The 16,650-nt window shown below is 40.6% G+C and overlaps 1 protein-coding gene across 6 annotated transcripts in view; it reads right to left on the bottom strand.

Annotated features, from left to right (window-relative positions):
- MYOF (myoferlin) overlaps positions 1 to 16,650 on the bottom strand; it is a 142,565-nt gene that overhangs the window by 56,502 nt on the left and 69,413 nt on the right. For all 6 annotated transcript variants that reach the window (XR_007406922.1, XM_049103616.1, XM_049103615.1 and 3 more), the window contains 5 exons: positions 15,155 to 15,279; positions 13,870 to 13,986; positions 5,765 to 5,942; positions 4,259 to 4,383; positions 1,988 to 2,094 (listed from right to left, as the gene is read on the bottom strand). Coding sequence is in view for 5 of the 6 variants with exons in the window: in XM_049103616.1 (XP_048959573.1) it covers positions 1,988 to 2,094; positions 4,259 to 4,383; positions 5,765 to 5,942; positions 13,870 to 13,986; positions 15,155 to 15,279 (652 nt within the window). In the remaining variant the exon portion in view is untranslated. The remainder of the gene's footprint in view (positions 1 to 1,987; positions 2,095 to 4,258; positions 4,384 to 5,764; positions 5,943 to 13,869; positions 13,987 to 15,154; positions 15,280 to 16,650) is intronic.

Raw genomic sequence — 16,650 nt, forward strand, 5'->3', positions numbered from 1 at the left:
GCATCTATCTTTTGGGGTGTTGTGAGAAATAAATGAATTAATATATGGAGAGCATTTAGAACAATGCCTACTGCAGAGTAAAGTCTGAATGACGTTGCCATCATCATCAAATTTTGTCTTCCTCATTGCCATAGTCTCATTATATATAATGAGCATTCAAAGGCATTCAAAGGGGCTCATTAGCTCCCAAAAGGTTTAGAACCACTGGTGTAGGCAAAGCTCCCGTTAAAATGAGAAGTCTAGAACAGCCAAGTTGGCACCAGAATTAATTTGCCTTCTTCTGCAGGGTCTTCCTCTCACCATGGCAGCTGATAGGGCCACAGGGTGAGGGTGTCACTGATTCCAGGAAGTCCCACTCACATTGTTTCTACCTAGAAACTCCATTGGTGTGAATGTCCCCTCGCTTCTAAATGAAGGAAATCCTAGTATGACTTCTTTTAAACACAAATTTCCTGTTACATCAAGTTAAAAAAGATTCCATTTGATTCTTCACAAACAGTTCACATCAGTTTGGTTCTTCAAAAACTGTGTAAATAGATATATCTGTGTTTCGCTCAGCAAACCCCAAAATTCACAGAATTTTCTACACGAAGTTCTTGCCAAATATTTCTGTTTGGTTATATTAGTAATTGTGGCAAAGCAGGGGCAAAGGTTAAGCCCTTGGAATGATTCTTTGAGGCAAAAAATGCATATGGAAGCTGCTAGCTCAAAGACACACATGAGACCTTTGATAAATAGATGTTGACTATGTGAAGCATGTAGTAGGAAAAGTATGGATAAACCCAACTCTGGGCATCAGATGCATCATTTCCGTGGGCCTCTGTTTTCTCATCCATAGAATGAGGAGTCTGGGAGAGATGACCTCTTAAAACCCAGTAAATCTGGGTCTGAATTGAAACTAGAGCCCAGCATTGCTCTGATCTCAGCTGCATTTCAATGACCTCGCTAAACCACTAGAAGGCACAAGAAGACAGGGAGACTGAGGGCATTTGCCCCGAAGAGGGGGGGAACCCATCCCCAGTTCTTGCGGCTTGTCAGAAGTTTTCTTTCTTTTTTCTTTTTTTTTTTGTCATATGTTTTCAATTATGCTCTTCTTTTAGAACTTCCTTGTCCACTGCTCTATTAGTCAATATTTAAAATGAGTTGGGGATGAATCACTTCCCTCTTTGATTTCCAAATGCCCAGAGATCTGAGCTGTTTCCCCAATTCACATTATAAAAGGCTCTCTATGGCTCAAGTCAAATATATTGGCTTTGTGAAGGGAGACTTAGCCACAGTTTATTAGGCGTTCAATAAAAAAAGGGGGGGGGGGCAAGTAAAAAGGCTGTTTCTTTTCTTCCTTTTCTTTTCTTTTTTTAAGATTTTATTTATTTATTCATGAGAGACACAGAGACAGAGAGAGAGGCAGAGACACAGGCAGAGGGAGAAGCAGGCCCCATGCAGGGAGCCCAACTGTGGGACTCTGGGTCTCCAGAATCAGGCCCTGGGCTGAAGGCGGTGCTAAACCGCTGAGCCACCAGGCTGCCCCCCAAAAAAAAGGCTTTTTCTAAAAATGTGTTCATGAATTAGGAATGTTATTCTGAATGGCAAAATCAGTGCTCCACCCCTAGGACCTATTATTCTCTGTGGAAGCCAGGAGTCACCTTTCTCTAGGCAGTGGGCACAAGGATTGACAGGAGTCAGGCCTGGGCCTGTTCCCTCCTTCCTTCTCCCCACTTTTTGCCTGAGGCTGCCCTGGGATGTGTTTCCAGGAGGGACCTCAGCCTCCCTAGCTGCTTTAGAATTGGCATTTAATCAGAAAGTGGAACTTTTCCTGGTGGTGATTCAGAGACTCCTCCCAGTGACTAGGACCTTTGGAGAATCTTGACTAATTCAAATTCATTTTTCAGGCAAACACTGTAGACAATTCTAGAGGCTCTTTTAGTGTTTCAGTTTTGGGGAGGAAAGCATGACTGGGAATTCTGAGATAGGAACAAGATCACTGTACCTTGTATCTTCTATAACTTCATCGATCAGCTTCAACCATATTTCAGCCAACTGGTTTGCAGGAACTTTACCTTGCATCCCTGATTTCAGAGCCTCTAAGTTCAATTGCTGGAGAGTTTGGAAAGAGGAAATAATTGGTAGTTATGCATCATGCCATTAAACCCAGTAAAGGTTTAATGCTTATCCTCAAGAAAAAATAATGCATAAAAGGCTTAACAGAAAAACCAAAGAGTTTATTTTTTTACATTTAAAAATAAATGCTCACGGTAGCTTAGCACTATTTACATGTCTTCACAATGCAGTCAATGCTGACATGTACAAGTAGTAGGACAATCTTTCATATACCTTTGACTTTTGAAACCATGTAAATATTTTGAAACCATGTGTTCAAGAAATAAATAAAGCCAACAAAGATGGGGGAAGGAACCCCAACATGGAATATAAAACAGAAACAAATGACCTATATTATAGATGAATAACATAATTGCACTAAACTAACCCAAATAGCTTTTGAACACAATGTTTTGATGATATACTCTCAGTTTGAAGAAAAGAAAGAACCACGAACATATCAAACTCCAAATCTGTTTGTTTTTCACAGGGGTTTATCTATGGATTTTAGGATCAAATACATGAACAAATGAGGTTTCTCACTGTTGGAGAAAGGAGTTACAAATATAGAAATAGGGAAGACTAAAATAAACCTAGGATATTAGAGTATTATTGGAGTAATCCCTATAAATTCATTGCTTTCCGTATATTGATCGATCTAGAAATAAATTGACATGTGAGTGTGTGTGTGTGTGTGTGTTTACATCTACCCACTGAGAAGGTGAGAAGGCCTGGAAGCAAAGGCAACCAAATAGTCATCAGCATTCTAAAACCCAGACCTTGGTTTTCACATCCTATTACACTAAAAGGAAATAGAATTCCTTGGGAAAATGGCAATTTGGGCTCGGACAGGTAAGTGCAAGAAGAGCCTAGCATATCCTGTTGTGTCACTTTGAGCATATGCTGACTGAGAGACAGAGAAAGTGCCCTCCATGATTAGCAAAAGTCCCCATCATGGGGAATCACCAGCCTGTCCAGATGAACATGGAATATAGACAGCCCGATCAAGGCTGATGAATAAGGCTGAAGAGCACCCAAAACATAATCAGGATAGAGGGGTGATCAATTTTTCACTAATTCCCTCAAGACAGAAGCCTGGAAGTTAATACCAAAACTAGAGTGCGTATCAGTTACAACTTTATTACGTGAACAATTATGCTTAAGTTAGCTTAAACCTACAATACTCCTTCAATATTGTCTTTATAACATAAAATGGTATTTTTAGATTTTGCTGTGAACTCTTAGATCAGGTATATTCCAGGACCCCCACACATGTTGGTCCTGCCCTAACAGAGGTTAGATGTTAGAAAAAGTTAATACTAATGGAATTTGGAAATCAACACTCTAAGAACAGATGGATTTTATCAGTACCCGATAGAAGTAATTTAGTATCTTTGACTTAGAAATATCCCAACCATGTGCCCCTTCTTCTCCTCATCAATGTCAACTAGATGGAGAATTGCAGATACCACATCTATGCAGTTTCTACCAGAGAGGACACCCAACTTCCAAACAAAGTCCTCTAGTTTACAAAAAGAGTATAAAATGTCAGGCTCTGGTTCCTCTGAGCCCATCTGTTCCCACAGTGGAGATTTTACTCCTCTAGCAGTAAAGCTCTAAGGGCTGCATGTTTCTATTGTAACAAACCATTCTCCACATCACACCTTTTTGTGGCAGAAACTGGTGGTTGTCTTGGATATCCCTGCCTCAATGTCCACCCCAACTTCCTCAGTGACAGGGCTTTTCTCTGGCCATATGTCAACTCAAGCTTAAGACTGCATTTCCTAATTCCTTTATAGTAAGATGTGGGTGTGTGACTGGATTCTGCCTAATGGAAAATGAGTAGAAAGCAAGTGTGTCATCTACTTCCCCATTCTCTTTCCATCGGGCTGGAAGGTAGGTATAATGATGAGCCACCTCAACCATGCAGACAATGACAACTCCTCAGTGATGGGAGAGCAACAAGTGGGGAGGAGTCTGGGTCCCCCATAGCACTGAACCTCTATACCAACTGTGGAACACCTACCTCAACTGTTACTAAAGAAATAGCTTGTATCTTGCTTATCGTTATATTCCGAGGTCTTAGGTTAGAGGGTCTAGCATACAACTAGCACATAATTTACTGTCTGGTGGGAAGGACACCTAGAAAAGATGGACTTACCAGCCGTTCTGCCATGGTTAGGAGAGTGTTCACTGCATCCAGGCGATGACTGATGTCCTCCCAGTATGAAGTCAGGGTAACAACCGGCTTTGTGTGGGCCCAAGGCAAGTAATAATAGTAGTTCCCTGGTATAGGACATTGAGAGTCAGTGAACACTGGACACCTAAACATGTTTATGAAGAGATGTGCAAACTGGGCTACTGATCAATCTGTATACTCGGGGAATGGTTTGGGGTAATTTGGTGTTTAAATTTTATTTGAGGGCAGCCCTGGTGGCTCAGCGGTTTAGCACTGCCTTCAGCCCAGGGCATGATCCTGGAGACCCAGGATCGAGTCCGAAGTCAGGCTCCCTGTGTGGAGCCTGCTTCTTCCTCTGCCTGTGTCTCTGCCTCTCTGCCTCTCTTTGTGTGTGTGTCTCTCATGAATAAATAAATAAAATCTTTAAAAAAATTTTTTATTTGAAGTAACTGAGGAATAGTTGTTTTGAAAATCTCTCTAAAATACCCTCCTAAACTGAACACACCAGTTTTAGGACCTTGTAGTGGTTCGGGATCATGTGTCTGAACATCACTAATGATCATATAACACGGCCGCAGAATATACAGGGAGAAGAGGAGGCTAGATTGTATGGGTCTGTACCTGCAAAGTGCTGCTCTAAATAAACATTTTTGCCAGAATTGGGGCAAGAAAATAAAAGGATTTTGGATATGTGGGGTTTTGTATTACTGAGAGCCTTATAATGGTTAAGAATTATCAGCCAACATTTTCTAGCACATCTTATATTTTAACATTGCTTGTACAGAATTTAGGTAAAAACTATGGCAATACTGTTGGAACATTCCATCAGAATTTCTTTCTCCTCTCTGTATAGTCTTAAACTATTTGTTGATACCATCAACAAGAGCATTCTCATACTCTGCTTTCTACTATGACTTATTTTATACACTAGAATGCAAACTCCTTAAAAGCAGGGACTGTTTATCATCCACCTTTGTTCAAATACAGCTATTCAATCCACACAGCAATTTGGGAGAAGAGGCTAAAACTGAAGGTTACAATTAAGTGATATCGCTAAGGTCATAGTGTTGGCGAGTCACAGAATGAAGACCAGAAGCTGGATTTTCCAGCTTTCCTGAGCCAAAGTCTTGTGCACTTTCACTACTCAGTCTAAGAGCAGTTAGGGGCTTGGTCAAGTGGAGTTGGGCAGAGCAGGAGCTGATTTGGGGATCTCAGAGTTCAGCAAGTTGCCGTCTTTTGATTTTATAAGACAGAGCCAGTGTGAAAGTTGGACATGGGAAGGGGTATAGGGTTCAGACCCTGGCAATGGACCTGCGACTTCTTGGGTTTGACCAGTCTTGAAGATGCTTGGACTCCAGCCACCTCTCTTCCCCATTCCACCTTTTCTTCTCACAAAGCATATGCTGAACATAATGGCTGCTAGTGGAAGAATATGCTGGGTGCACCCACTGTAAATGCATAAGGAGAGATGGTTAGAGTGACTCTTACCATCAAATACGGCACGGCTGTATTGAGTGGTTGATGCCAAAGGCTTACAAGTCGTGTCAAACTTGTTGCCATAGTTCCCAATGCTGACTTCAAACTGAATGGCCTCGCCAACATCTTGCAACATGGTGGCCGAATGGAACACGGCAGACAGGCTATACTTCCGCCTTCGTTGGTATTTCTAGAAAGTTTGAGCAGACACGAGGCTCAGTGAGACTTCTTTTGCTTTTATTTATATGTGAGTTTCTAGCAGGTGTAATTCTAAACCTAACAATTAGTGTTGCATTATATACCAGTAGAAAATGTTCGTAAAGTTAGCAGTTTCTCTTGTACTCATTCAAGTGGGCAAAGATAGAAGTACCAGGATGTTCACTACAGTGTTTACTGAAATAGAGAATAGATGAAAACAATACAAATGTCTATCAATAGGTCACTGGTTAAACAAAATTACGTTACATCCATAGAATGGGATAAAGGGTTCACCTAAAAATGTCTTTTTTTCCATGTTAGCATATATGGGTCTACCTTAAAAAAAACTACTGGTTTACTGTGTATGTGTGTATGTAGGTATGTGCGTATGTGTGTGTGTGTGTGGGTGGGTGTGTGAGGTTGGGAGCTGATCATAGGGTCAACAATGACCACACTGAGGATCTTTCAGCCTAGCAGAAATGACCATGGGCCCTTCTGGCCTTCCTTCATCTGGGCACATAAAATCTCTTGAATCCACCTGCCCCAAATCCTTGCTCAGATGGCATGTCTCCTTCTTTGTGGATCATATCCCCACTGATCTTTGGGTACTTTGCCTTCTTTAGCCATATGGAGCCATACATTGGTTTAAACTGCTGTGTTTCATTATGTTCTAGGCATTCTTCCACTTAATATTGTCTGCATCTAAAGTCTTTCCAGATCCCTGTTGGCACCCAGGCTCTGTAGACACTTGCAAAACTTGGGGGTGAGACTATAGTGGTTATTATACTGTAGCTACATTGGCTACATGTTTCACTAGAGAACTTGTGGAGATCCATGAGTGATAATACTCAAATTGTTTGACAAATTCTCACCATAGCAAGTTTGTCCTGAAAGCCCATAGAGAAAGAACTTCTAGATCTATAGTCCTTCAATTTGAGATTTGGAGGCCACATTGCTATCAAACTTTGGCACAGGATGACTTTTTTTGTTGTTGGATTTGCCTTTTTGCATTCCTACCTTGCTACCAATTTGAGGACCATAATCTAAGTAGCAAAGTAATGACATTTTCATCTCTAGGAAGCTAACAAAAATTATTTGATCCCTGTAGGATATTTATTAGCTGATTTTCCTTTCTTTTGCTTTTCATCATACCATGGCCTTTATTCTATTAAATGAATCACAATCACAGATAGATCTTCGACCTTGTATAAGAGTGTGTTTACGGAAGTACTTAGACAATAGTTTCAAAAACATTTTTTTTCTTAAATTGTGGTAAAACACACATAACATAAAATTTACCATCTAAACCATGTTTAAGTGTACAGTTCGGTGGCATTAGGGGCATTCATGCTACCATGTTACCATTACCACCATCCATCCACAGAAGTCTTCCAATCTTACAGAATTGAAACTCTGTACCCATTAAACCTCAACTCCCCATTCCTACCTACTTTCTGTTTCCATGAATTTGACTGCTCTGGGTATCTCATGTACACAAAACATGTAACTGACAGATACAAAACAGTATCTGTCCTTTTGTGACTGGCTTATTTCACTTAGTGTAATGTCCTCAAGGTTTAGCCATGTTGCAACACATGTTAATTTCCTTCCTCTTTTAAGACTGAATAATTCTGCACTGTATTGTTGAAAGATAAACAGGTATATTAAAATTTTCAAGATTTTATTTGAGCAAACATATTGGATTGGGCAGTGACAAAGCAGAAGTGGCTCTGAGTGCTCTACTTACAAGAGCTAGGGGAAAGACTTCTACAGAGCAAATGTGGAGGAAGACAAGGAAATTATTTGATTGGCTATAGCTTAAGTGGTTGCATTATTTGAGAAAGCCTAGATGGTTATTTGCTATTCACTGCCCTTTAGTTTTGATTTTTTAAAATAAATTTTATTAATTTATTGGAGATAGGAGAGAGAGAGAGAGAGCAAGCGAGCATGAGCAGGGAGAGAGGCAGAGGGAGAAACAGACTCCCCACTGAGCAAGAAGCCAGATGAGAGCCTTGATCCCAGGACCCTGAGATCATGACCTGAGCAGAAGGCAGACGCTTAACTGACTGAGCCACCCAGGTGCCCCTGATTTCCTAACCTTCAGGCATTAATAGGTTTACATTCTCGTTTGCTTATATAGGCTGCCAAGGCATTAGAGCCACTTCTGTCTGATGGCGTCCTTGTTTAATAAATTTAGCAGTGTGTATATATTTCATGTTTATCCATTCATCTATTGATGGCTGCTATCAATGGACTGCTTCTACCTTTGGGTTATTGTCAGTAACATTGCTATGAACATGAGTATACAAATATTCATTTGAGTCCCTGCTTTCAATTTTGGGCATATACACAGCAGTGGATTTCTGGATCACATGGTAATTCTATTTTTAACTTCTTGAGGAATGTTTTAAGAACATCTGACAGTAACTTTAGTTTGTTGTCTTGAAGAACTGCAGGACATTCCACTATTACAAAATTTCCATTTCGGTAAAAGGAATTTTTGACATGGTGTCATGGAAACCTCCAATAGGATTTCATCAGAAATCCCTCTGAGTCTCCATCATTTTTGAAAGTCTTTCCAAAACATTGGTTTGAAACCTTAGCTGCATATTGAGTCACCTAGAGGGGCTTTAAAATATACTTATAGCTGGGCCCCACATGCCACAGACTCTGTCTACAACTGTGCATTAAAAAAACGTCCTTACATTAGTTCACTGTCACTTTGGTAGAAAGAATGTTGGAGACTTTTGTTACTTGTCAGGAGTCCCCTTAACTACTCACTAAGTAATAAACTTAATCCTCCTGAATTAGTCATGGTTCAGGAATACTATGGGAATTCTGGGTTTGGTTCAAATTGTGTGAAAATTAGAAAGTAGGGAGTTATTTGTATTAGTCAGAACTTATATATACAGCATAGCTTCTTCTTTGTAAACCATCTGGGATGAAAAAAGAGAAGAGAAAGAGCAAAATATGAAATATAATTTGGGACCAAAGTCAGGGCCCAGAAACAACAATCAACATTTAATCTGGAGCCATCTGCTGATTCAGGGGCTGTAGAGGAGAAATGCCTGAGAAGGCTCTGGAAGGGGTGGGGAATGCCATTTCTGGCTGGGCTGCTTCTGCCTTGCATATGGCCATGATTCTATGAAATCCCCCTGGATTTTCCTGAGCAGAGCTTCAGGCACCTGCAGAAGCCCTAACAGGACCCTCACACTGCAGAGTTGAGCTCTAAGATAATCATTTGGGTTCTGGCCATCATACCTCCCAACAGATCAGCACACACTGTGAGCAAGCTGCTCAAGATGGGGCAGTTCCTTGGACCTTTCTGTCCTACCTTCTGTTCTCAAGAGAGGGGCTAGAAATTGAGTTAATGATCAATCATATTTATGTGATGAAGCCTCCATAAAAATCCCAAAAATACAGGATTCAGAGAGCTTCTGGGTTTGTGAACACATACAGGTGTTGGGAGAATGTTATGCCTGGAAACTCTGAATCCCTTCCACATACCTTGTCTCTTCCATCTGGATGTCCATCTGTAACCTTTATCATATCATCTATAATAAACTGATAAACATTAAGTAAACTGTTTTCCTGAGTTTTGTGAGCTGCTCTAGCAAGTTAATTAGAACCTGAGGAGGAAGTCATAGGAACTTCCAATTTATAGCTGATCGATCAGAACCTGGACTTTCGATTAGCATCTCAAGTGAGGGAGGCACAGTTTTGTGGGACTGAGATCTTAATGTGTCTTTAGGTAGATAGTGTCATAATTGAGTTAAGTTATAGGACACCTAACTGGTGTCGCAGAATTGCTTGGTGTGGAAAAATCCCCGCCCTCCCCCTCATCAGTTGTCAGAAGTGGTGAGAGTGCAGTAGTCCTGGGAGAGTAAAGGAGGAACACAGAGGAGGGAGAAAGAGTTTTTCCTGCTCAGTTGCCAAAGAGCCCTGAGCTGCTTAGAACCAAACCTGGCCTGTTGCTGCAGTTGAGAGACCCTTCGGGAGAAGCCACAGGGCTCAACCTGCACTTCCCTAAGGGATTGGGCAGGTAGAAGAAGATCAAGTGTTGTAATCTCAGCCCTATTCAGATACCTGCTGGCTTCTGGAACCTCTGCCTGGCCACTGAAGGACCCTTGTTTTGTCTTCACCATCTGGGATCTGTTTCTAGACCACCTCCTTCCTACTCCTTCCCAATATTTCTACATGTGACCTAATATCCTTTGGGAGCATTTCATGAGCATGCATTCTGTCTTCTGCTCAATTAGAGCCTCCTTGAATTAGAGTTCTAGACAACTAGAGAATTAGAGAATTAGAGTTCTCCCATTAGTCTGGCCTACATAAGTGCTCAATAATTATTGTTTGAAAAATCACATTCAGATTCTTCTACCACCTGTCCCAGTTGCCACCAAGGTGGCAAGTTGGGCAGTTTACTTTGGCACAGTCTCCTTGTCACTGACCCTTCATGTCCTATGCCTAGTGGTCCCACAGCTACTTTTAAAAGCTGTTACTTGTTACCCCTTCTCAGTATTCTGCTTGATAAAATCATTAATGTTAAATCTAAGAATGGCATTATGGCACCATTGGTATTATAAGTCAAATGGTATTATTTGTGTGTCTGTATACCAGTGGGGATAGGTAGGGGGTTAAGAGTGGAGTGATGAAGAGAGACTTGATAATTTCTTAAAGACTTATCTCCCAAGAGTTACTGTAATAATCTGGCCTTTATAACCATTTGCTTAAGAGGCTGATTCAGGAAAAAAAACAAAACAAAACAAAACAAAACAAAAACAACAAGACCAAACAAAAATCAATAACAAAAAACTGCCCTAAAATTTTTTATTGGATACATTAATGTAAAAAATTGGGAAAACTGTGACTTAAAAATTCTAAGCAGTTCCTGATTCTAGAAGTAGAGATATGAATTCACATTCAAGGCAAATCATTGCTTTTTTTTAGGAAGATTGCCTGGATAGACCATTAACTATAATATAAAACAAATACCGACCAGGGTTCTTTCACAATTTAAATAACCTGAATTCAACTGTTCTATTTGGTAACATGAACTGGGAAGTACGTGTTTTAGCCAGGACTATGTTCTAATCTAATCTAATCTAATCCAATCTAATCTAATTCCCAACCTAACCTAACCTAATCTAATTCCCTGAGGTTAGACTGATGCTTATAGTTGTTTAAGTTCCTTCCCTAGACTGAGGGTTGGAGAAAGAGGTAATCTATGAAAGAATGTGCAGCACAATATTCTCTTTCGGGGAAGACAAAGGCACTGGCATGAAATCTGTGTGTCTCATGAATAATTGGATTACTCATGTTCCAAACATGCCAGGACTGAAAAATCCAGAATATACTGCTTTGGACTTCCTAATATTGTCTTCTTGGGAGTCAATGAACAAGGCCACAGTGCTCTGGGGGAGAAAGGGAGTTTCCTCTAAAGGGAGTGGATATTCTCCTGGTCAATCATACTGAAAGGCATAAATCTCATAACAGGCAGACATGAGACTCCTAGAAGGAAGGAGAAAGCCTGGTTTGGTTGGGAACTCATGGTTGTTAGACATGGACTCTGAGGTGGCCATGTGTACAGGGTAGTGCTGGGGGTAAGGACAGATGGGGAGCTGAGTCCTGCAACAAAGAAGTAGGCTGGAGACAGACAGGGAAACCAACTGTGAGCGATCCAGAAAGCTGGTGTGAGCCCAGGGGCTTTGAAATTAGCCATCTTTAGCAACCACTTTAAGTTACTCATTTCACTGTGTAACCCTACTCTTGTCCCAAACTGGACTTAAAGCTTTTCTAAAGTTGCTATTTGGTTTCTGATGTAATATGGAGAAATAAGAGAAGGGTCTATCCCAGATGAATGGATAAGGAAGATGTGGTATATATACAGTGGAATATTACTCAGCCATCAAAAATGAAGTCTTGCCATTTACAACAACGTGGGCGTAACTAGAGGGTATTATGCTGAGTGAAATAAGTCAATCAGAGAAAGACAATTATCATATGATCTCACTCATATGTGGAATTTAAGAAACAAAGCAGAGGATCCCAGGGGAAGAGAGGGAAAAATAAAACAAGATGAAATCAGAGAGGGAGACAAACCATAAGAGATTCTTAATCATAGGAAACAAACTGAGGGTTGCTGGAGGGAAGGGGGTAGGGGGATGGGGTAAATGGGTGATGGACATTAAGGAGGGCATGTGATATAATGAGCATTGGGTGTTATATAAGACTGATGAATCACTGACCTTTACCTCTGAAACTAATAATACACTATATGTTAATTAACTGAACTTAAATTTTAAAAAAGAGAGAAAGGTCTTTCCCATGCTTGGAATGGAGGGTAAGAGAAGGGAAGCAGCCTGAAGAAGCCTGTTGGGTGGAGGTGTGGAAAATCCAGCAAGGGGCAGAGTGGGCAGAGGGGCATCAGTGAGCTGGCTGCTCTGGCAAAAAATTCAGATTTCTGGAACATGTAAGCTTCAACCTAAGATTCTTAGAAATAGATGGGGGAAGATGTGATATACATATACAAAATGGAATATTATTCAGCCATAAGAAAGAAGGAAATCCTGTCACTTGTGACAACATGGAAGGATCTTGAGGGCATTGTGCTAAGTAAGGTAAGTCAGAGAAAAACAAATCCCATATGGTGTTGTGCATATGTGGAATCTAAAAAAGGCAAACTCATAAAAACAGAGAGTAGAAAGGTGGTTACCAGGGGTTGGGGGAATTGGGAAGATGTTGGTCAAAGTGTACAAACTTGCGGTTAGAAGTTAGATAACTTCTGGGGATCTAATGCAGGGCATAGTGGCTATAGTTAACCACACTGTGTTACAGACTTCAAAATTGCTGAGAGACTGGATCTGAAATGTTCTCACCACAAAAAATTATGTGATGTGATGGAAGTGTTAGCTAACACTATAGTGGTGATCATACTGTAGTATATAAATACACCAAATCATTACACTGTGTACTTTAAACTTACACAGGGCTGTATGTTCATTTATAAAAATATAAATAAACTAGCATAATTTATTTTTAAAACCCCCTAGTCCCCAAAAAAAAAAAAATAAAAAAAAAAAAAAAATAAAACCCCCTAGTAATGGCACAGGATGTGTTGGAAATGATTCAGTGAACAATAGAGACAGGGCTAGTTTAATACTGGGCTATTCATCACATGTTAACAAATCTGTACTGTATATGCCAAATAATTGACAAGAAAAATGGAGCATTTAACGGTTTCATGATAATAATATTTTGGTATTTATTGCCTGGAGTTAGTAACACTGATATCTGAATTTACTAGGAAAAAACTACATCTGTAGCTCTTTACCACAGGATGATGGGTGTTATGCATAAATTGTCTCCCAAGAGGGGAAAGAGTGGATTTAAAAAAAAGAAGAAGAAAGAAAAGGTTGGGGAGGTGAATTTGGAAGACTTCCTGTTTTCAAGGAAGAATGGGGCTCAGAGCTATTATAATGTGGGCATTAATATAAACATGCCTTCACATGCTGGGAAGCCTGAGATATGCCTACTTCTGAAAGTGGAAATGATTAGCCATTTGGAATGGCTCGTGTGGCAACCTCCCCATGACCACACAATTCCAATTAGCAAATGGGCCATTCAGTTTGGAGGTATCATTAGTCAGTCTCTCCAGTTTTCACTAGGGTATTCACATCACAAAGATGAAGCAAGTCTCGTTACCCCCCATCGGACTGTTTTAGATAGATCAAGAGGGTGTTAAATAGATCAAGAGGTCCTTGAGCATTCAAGTCTCTCTCCCATTCTGTCAAAGCTGACTCTTCAGTTCCTGGATGTCCCCACTTGTTCAGGCAGGCCAGTACTAGCCATCCCACCACCAATCCTCTAACGTTAATACCCATTTCCATACCAAGCATCATCCACACTTCAACGATTACCTCCACAACCAGCAGGTCATCATTTGAAATAGGCTCAAGCTTTTTGTCTGGTGGTGTCTTTTCAAGAAAAGTGCTTAATTCAACCAAGATTCTGCCTCTGTAGGCAACTCCTTCCCCCTGAAAGGCAACAACACAGGATTATTCCTCTAGGAGTGAACAGCAGCAAAAAGAACTCTGTCTCTCTAGGCAGGCTCATTCAGCTACATTTTTGTGCTTCCTCCCCACGGCCCTAACCTCCAAAATCAGTCAGTCAGTAACTCTCTCAGTTGGATTCAGCTCTCTGGTATCTGAAAGAAAAGTCGGTGATTTCGGGAAGGATCCCCAGAGAGCCAGGAGAGCCGGGACTGGAAGGGGTCCTGGCCATGACTGAGGTCTGGATCCTGAAGGGGTTCCTGGAGGTGGGGGATGAAGAGGAAGGTACTCCAAGTCTCCCTCACCCTATTAAAGTAGTTGTCTGAGTTTATCTGCGACAACTTGGCTCCTTCTCTCCTCTTTTCAGGAAGAGAAGTCTGCCATACTGGCCACCAGGGGAAGTCTCAGAGGAGCCAGGAAATAAAAGAGGAAGATAGTCTGGGTGTGGCTGAGCATGAAGATGAAGAGCGGATACTCCTCCCTCCATACCTAGTAGCGCTGGCAATAGAATTTTCTAGAGAGGAAGGGAAGGCTTCCACCTCCACAGTCAGTCCTTTACCCCTCATCCCTCAGCGTTTTATCTCTACCACAGTCCCTTTCTTGGGGTCCTTGAGAGCTGACTCAAAGACATTATTTCTAACGTGCTGGAAAAAGGATTTCCCATCTCTGGGCCTCCATACCCTCATCTGTATAAAATGAAGATGTGGATTGGATCGGTGATAGTGAACAGTCTCTTCAGGCATGTTACCTCCAATCATTTGGTACATTCCTAGAACACAGTATTGAGCAGAATTCTGAGGCAGCACATTGCTTGTTAGGAAAGAGCCAGCACTAATTGCTGACATTTGCCCTAAGTGCAGGACCAGGGGAATGGCCATGCTATACATTTTTTTTTTATGCTATACATTACTAATTGCTGAATTAGATGGCCTCCAGGATCCTTTCCTAACCTTGCATTCAAAGACTTGAGGAGAATGGGACTTCTGTCCTTCAACACTTGATCCATCACATGTTGGGTCTATTTGTGTGTGTGTGTGTGTGTGTGTGTGCGTGTGCACTAGTTCCTTAGATATGAGACTTAATTATAAGCATTATAAGAAGGAATCACATTAATCAGTGTTTATTAATAACAAACCGTAATTGAGAAACTAACCTTTCCAGTATTTAGCTCATCATAGGGGTCTGGGAATCCTGTGTACTCTCTAGGGCTTCCGTAAAGGTTCAGATAACAAGGCCCAAATGTTGGAACAAAGCCCACCTCTGTTTCTCCTGTATTTGCTGAGAGATAACATCATTATTACATTTTAAGCTTTTAACACTTGGTCTATTGAAATAAATATTAGTTAGTAGTTAGCTGAGTGAGCATATTTTCCTCTAATTTGTGAGTTAGTTGTATTAGTGCAAATTATAAGCACTTGTGAGACTTGCTGTATTTACCTTCTCTTATTGCTATAAAATACTAAGTAAAAAACATTTTCTAGATAGCTCAGTTAAACTTATTACAGAAAGATAATGCTATTCAAATGAAAGAATAAGAAGACTTACAAGATGATCTTCACATTTTTGCAAGTTTATTTTTTTTAAGATTTTATTTATTTACTCATGAGAGACAGAGAGAGAGAGACAGAGAGAGGCAGAGACACAAACACAGGGAGAAGCAGGCTCCATACAGGGAGCCGGACGTGGGACTCGATCCCGGAACTCCAGGATCACACCCTGGGCTGAAGGTGGCACTAAACCGCTGAGCCACCTGGGCTGCCCTTTTTGCAAGTTTATAACTAGCATTGTATTAAATGTGTCATTGGTAATTGTTATTAAAAATTATACTGATTGGGGAAGTCACTAAATGATACTAAATGATGTATATCAGATTAACTGTATTTGTTCACCCAAAATGCCACTTGGTCTAAAGTAGTTCCCATTCATAACATTCTCTCTCTGATGAGCATCTAATAGTGCTCCATATTTCTGCTACCTTGTCTTAGCAAGACTATTCCTAGTGCAATGAGGGGAACTGAGGGCAATGTAACAAAATAGGGGGTCAAAGGGAGATTGTAGGTGAAGATGGGGAAATGTAAGGGCTACCTCCAACCACCTGAATGCTCCTATAGGGAAAAAGGATGAATTTGTTTCCAAAAGTAAAGATTACTTATGGGTGCTACAAAGAGGCATTCTTTGTTTCACTCAATATAAGGAAGATCTTTTTGTGAATTAGAGGTGTCAAACAATGGGATATGTTGCCCTGGGGACAGAGGAAATGTTGAGGCCAAGACTTTTAGGATTATTATCAAGACAATTCCCCTATGGATGAGAAATTAACCACATCACCTCTATGGCCCTTTCCAACTCTATGCTTAAATGAAATGAAGAAAGATAAATGTGGAGTGACAAATGAGCAGAATATCCATTAATGAACAGTTGACCAAACTGTATATAAGTACATTTTGCCTTTTTTTTTTTTTTTTTTAATTTGAGGCTCTTCTACATGTGTAAATGGGCTGGGACACTTTTGAGATGAGGTAGGAACCATGCTCCCTGGCAGAAATTAGTTGAAGTGCAATCTCAGTGAAGAAAGCAAGAGAAAATAAAGATTTAAATAATGATATAGGAAAGTAATAACTGACGGCCTAAGTGAGATATGGTAACACC

Source organism: Canis lupus, chromosome 28 (genome assembly GCF_003254725.2).
Source record: "Canis lupus dingo isolate Sandy chromosome 28, ASM325472v2, whole genome shotgun sequence".
Classification (NCBI taxonomy): domain Eukaryota; kingdom Metazoa; phylum Chordata; class Mammalia; order Carnivora; family Canidae; genus Canis; species Canis lupus.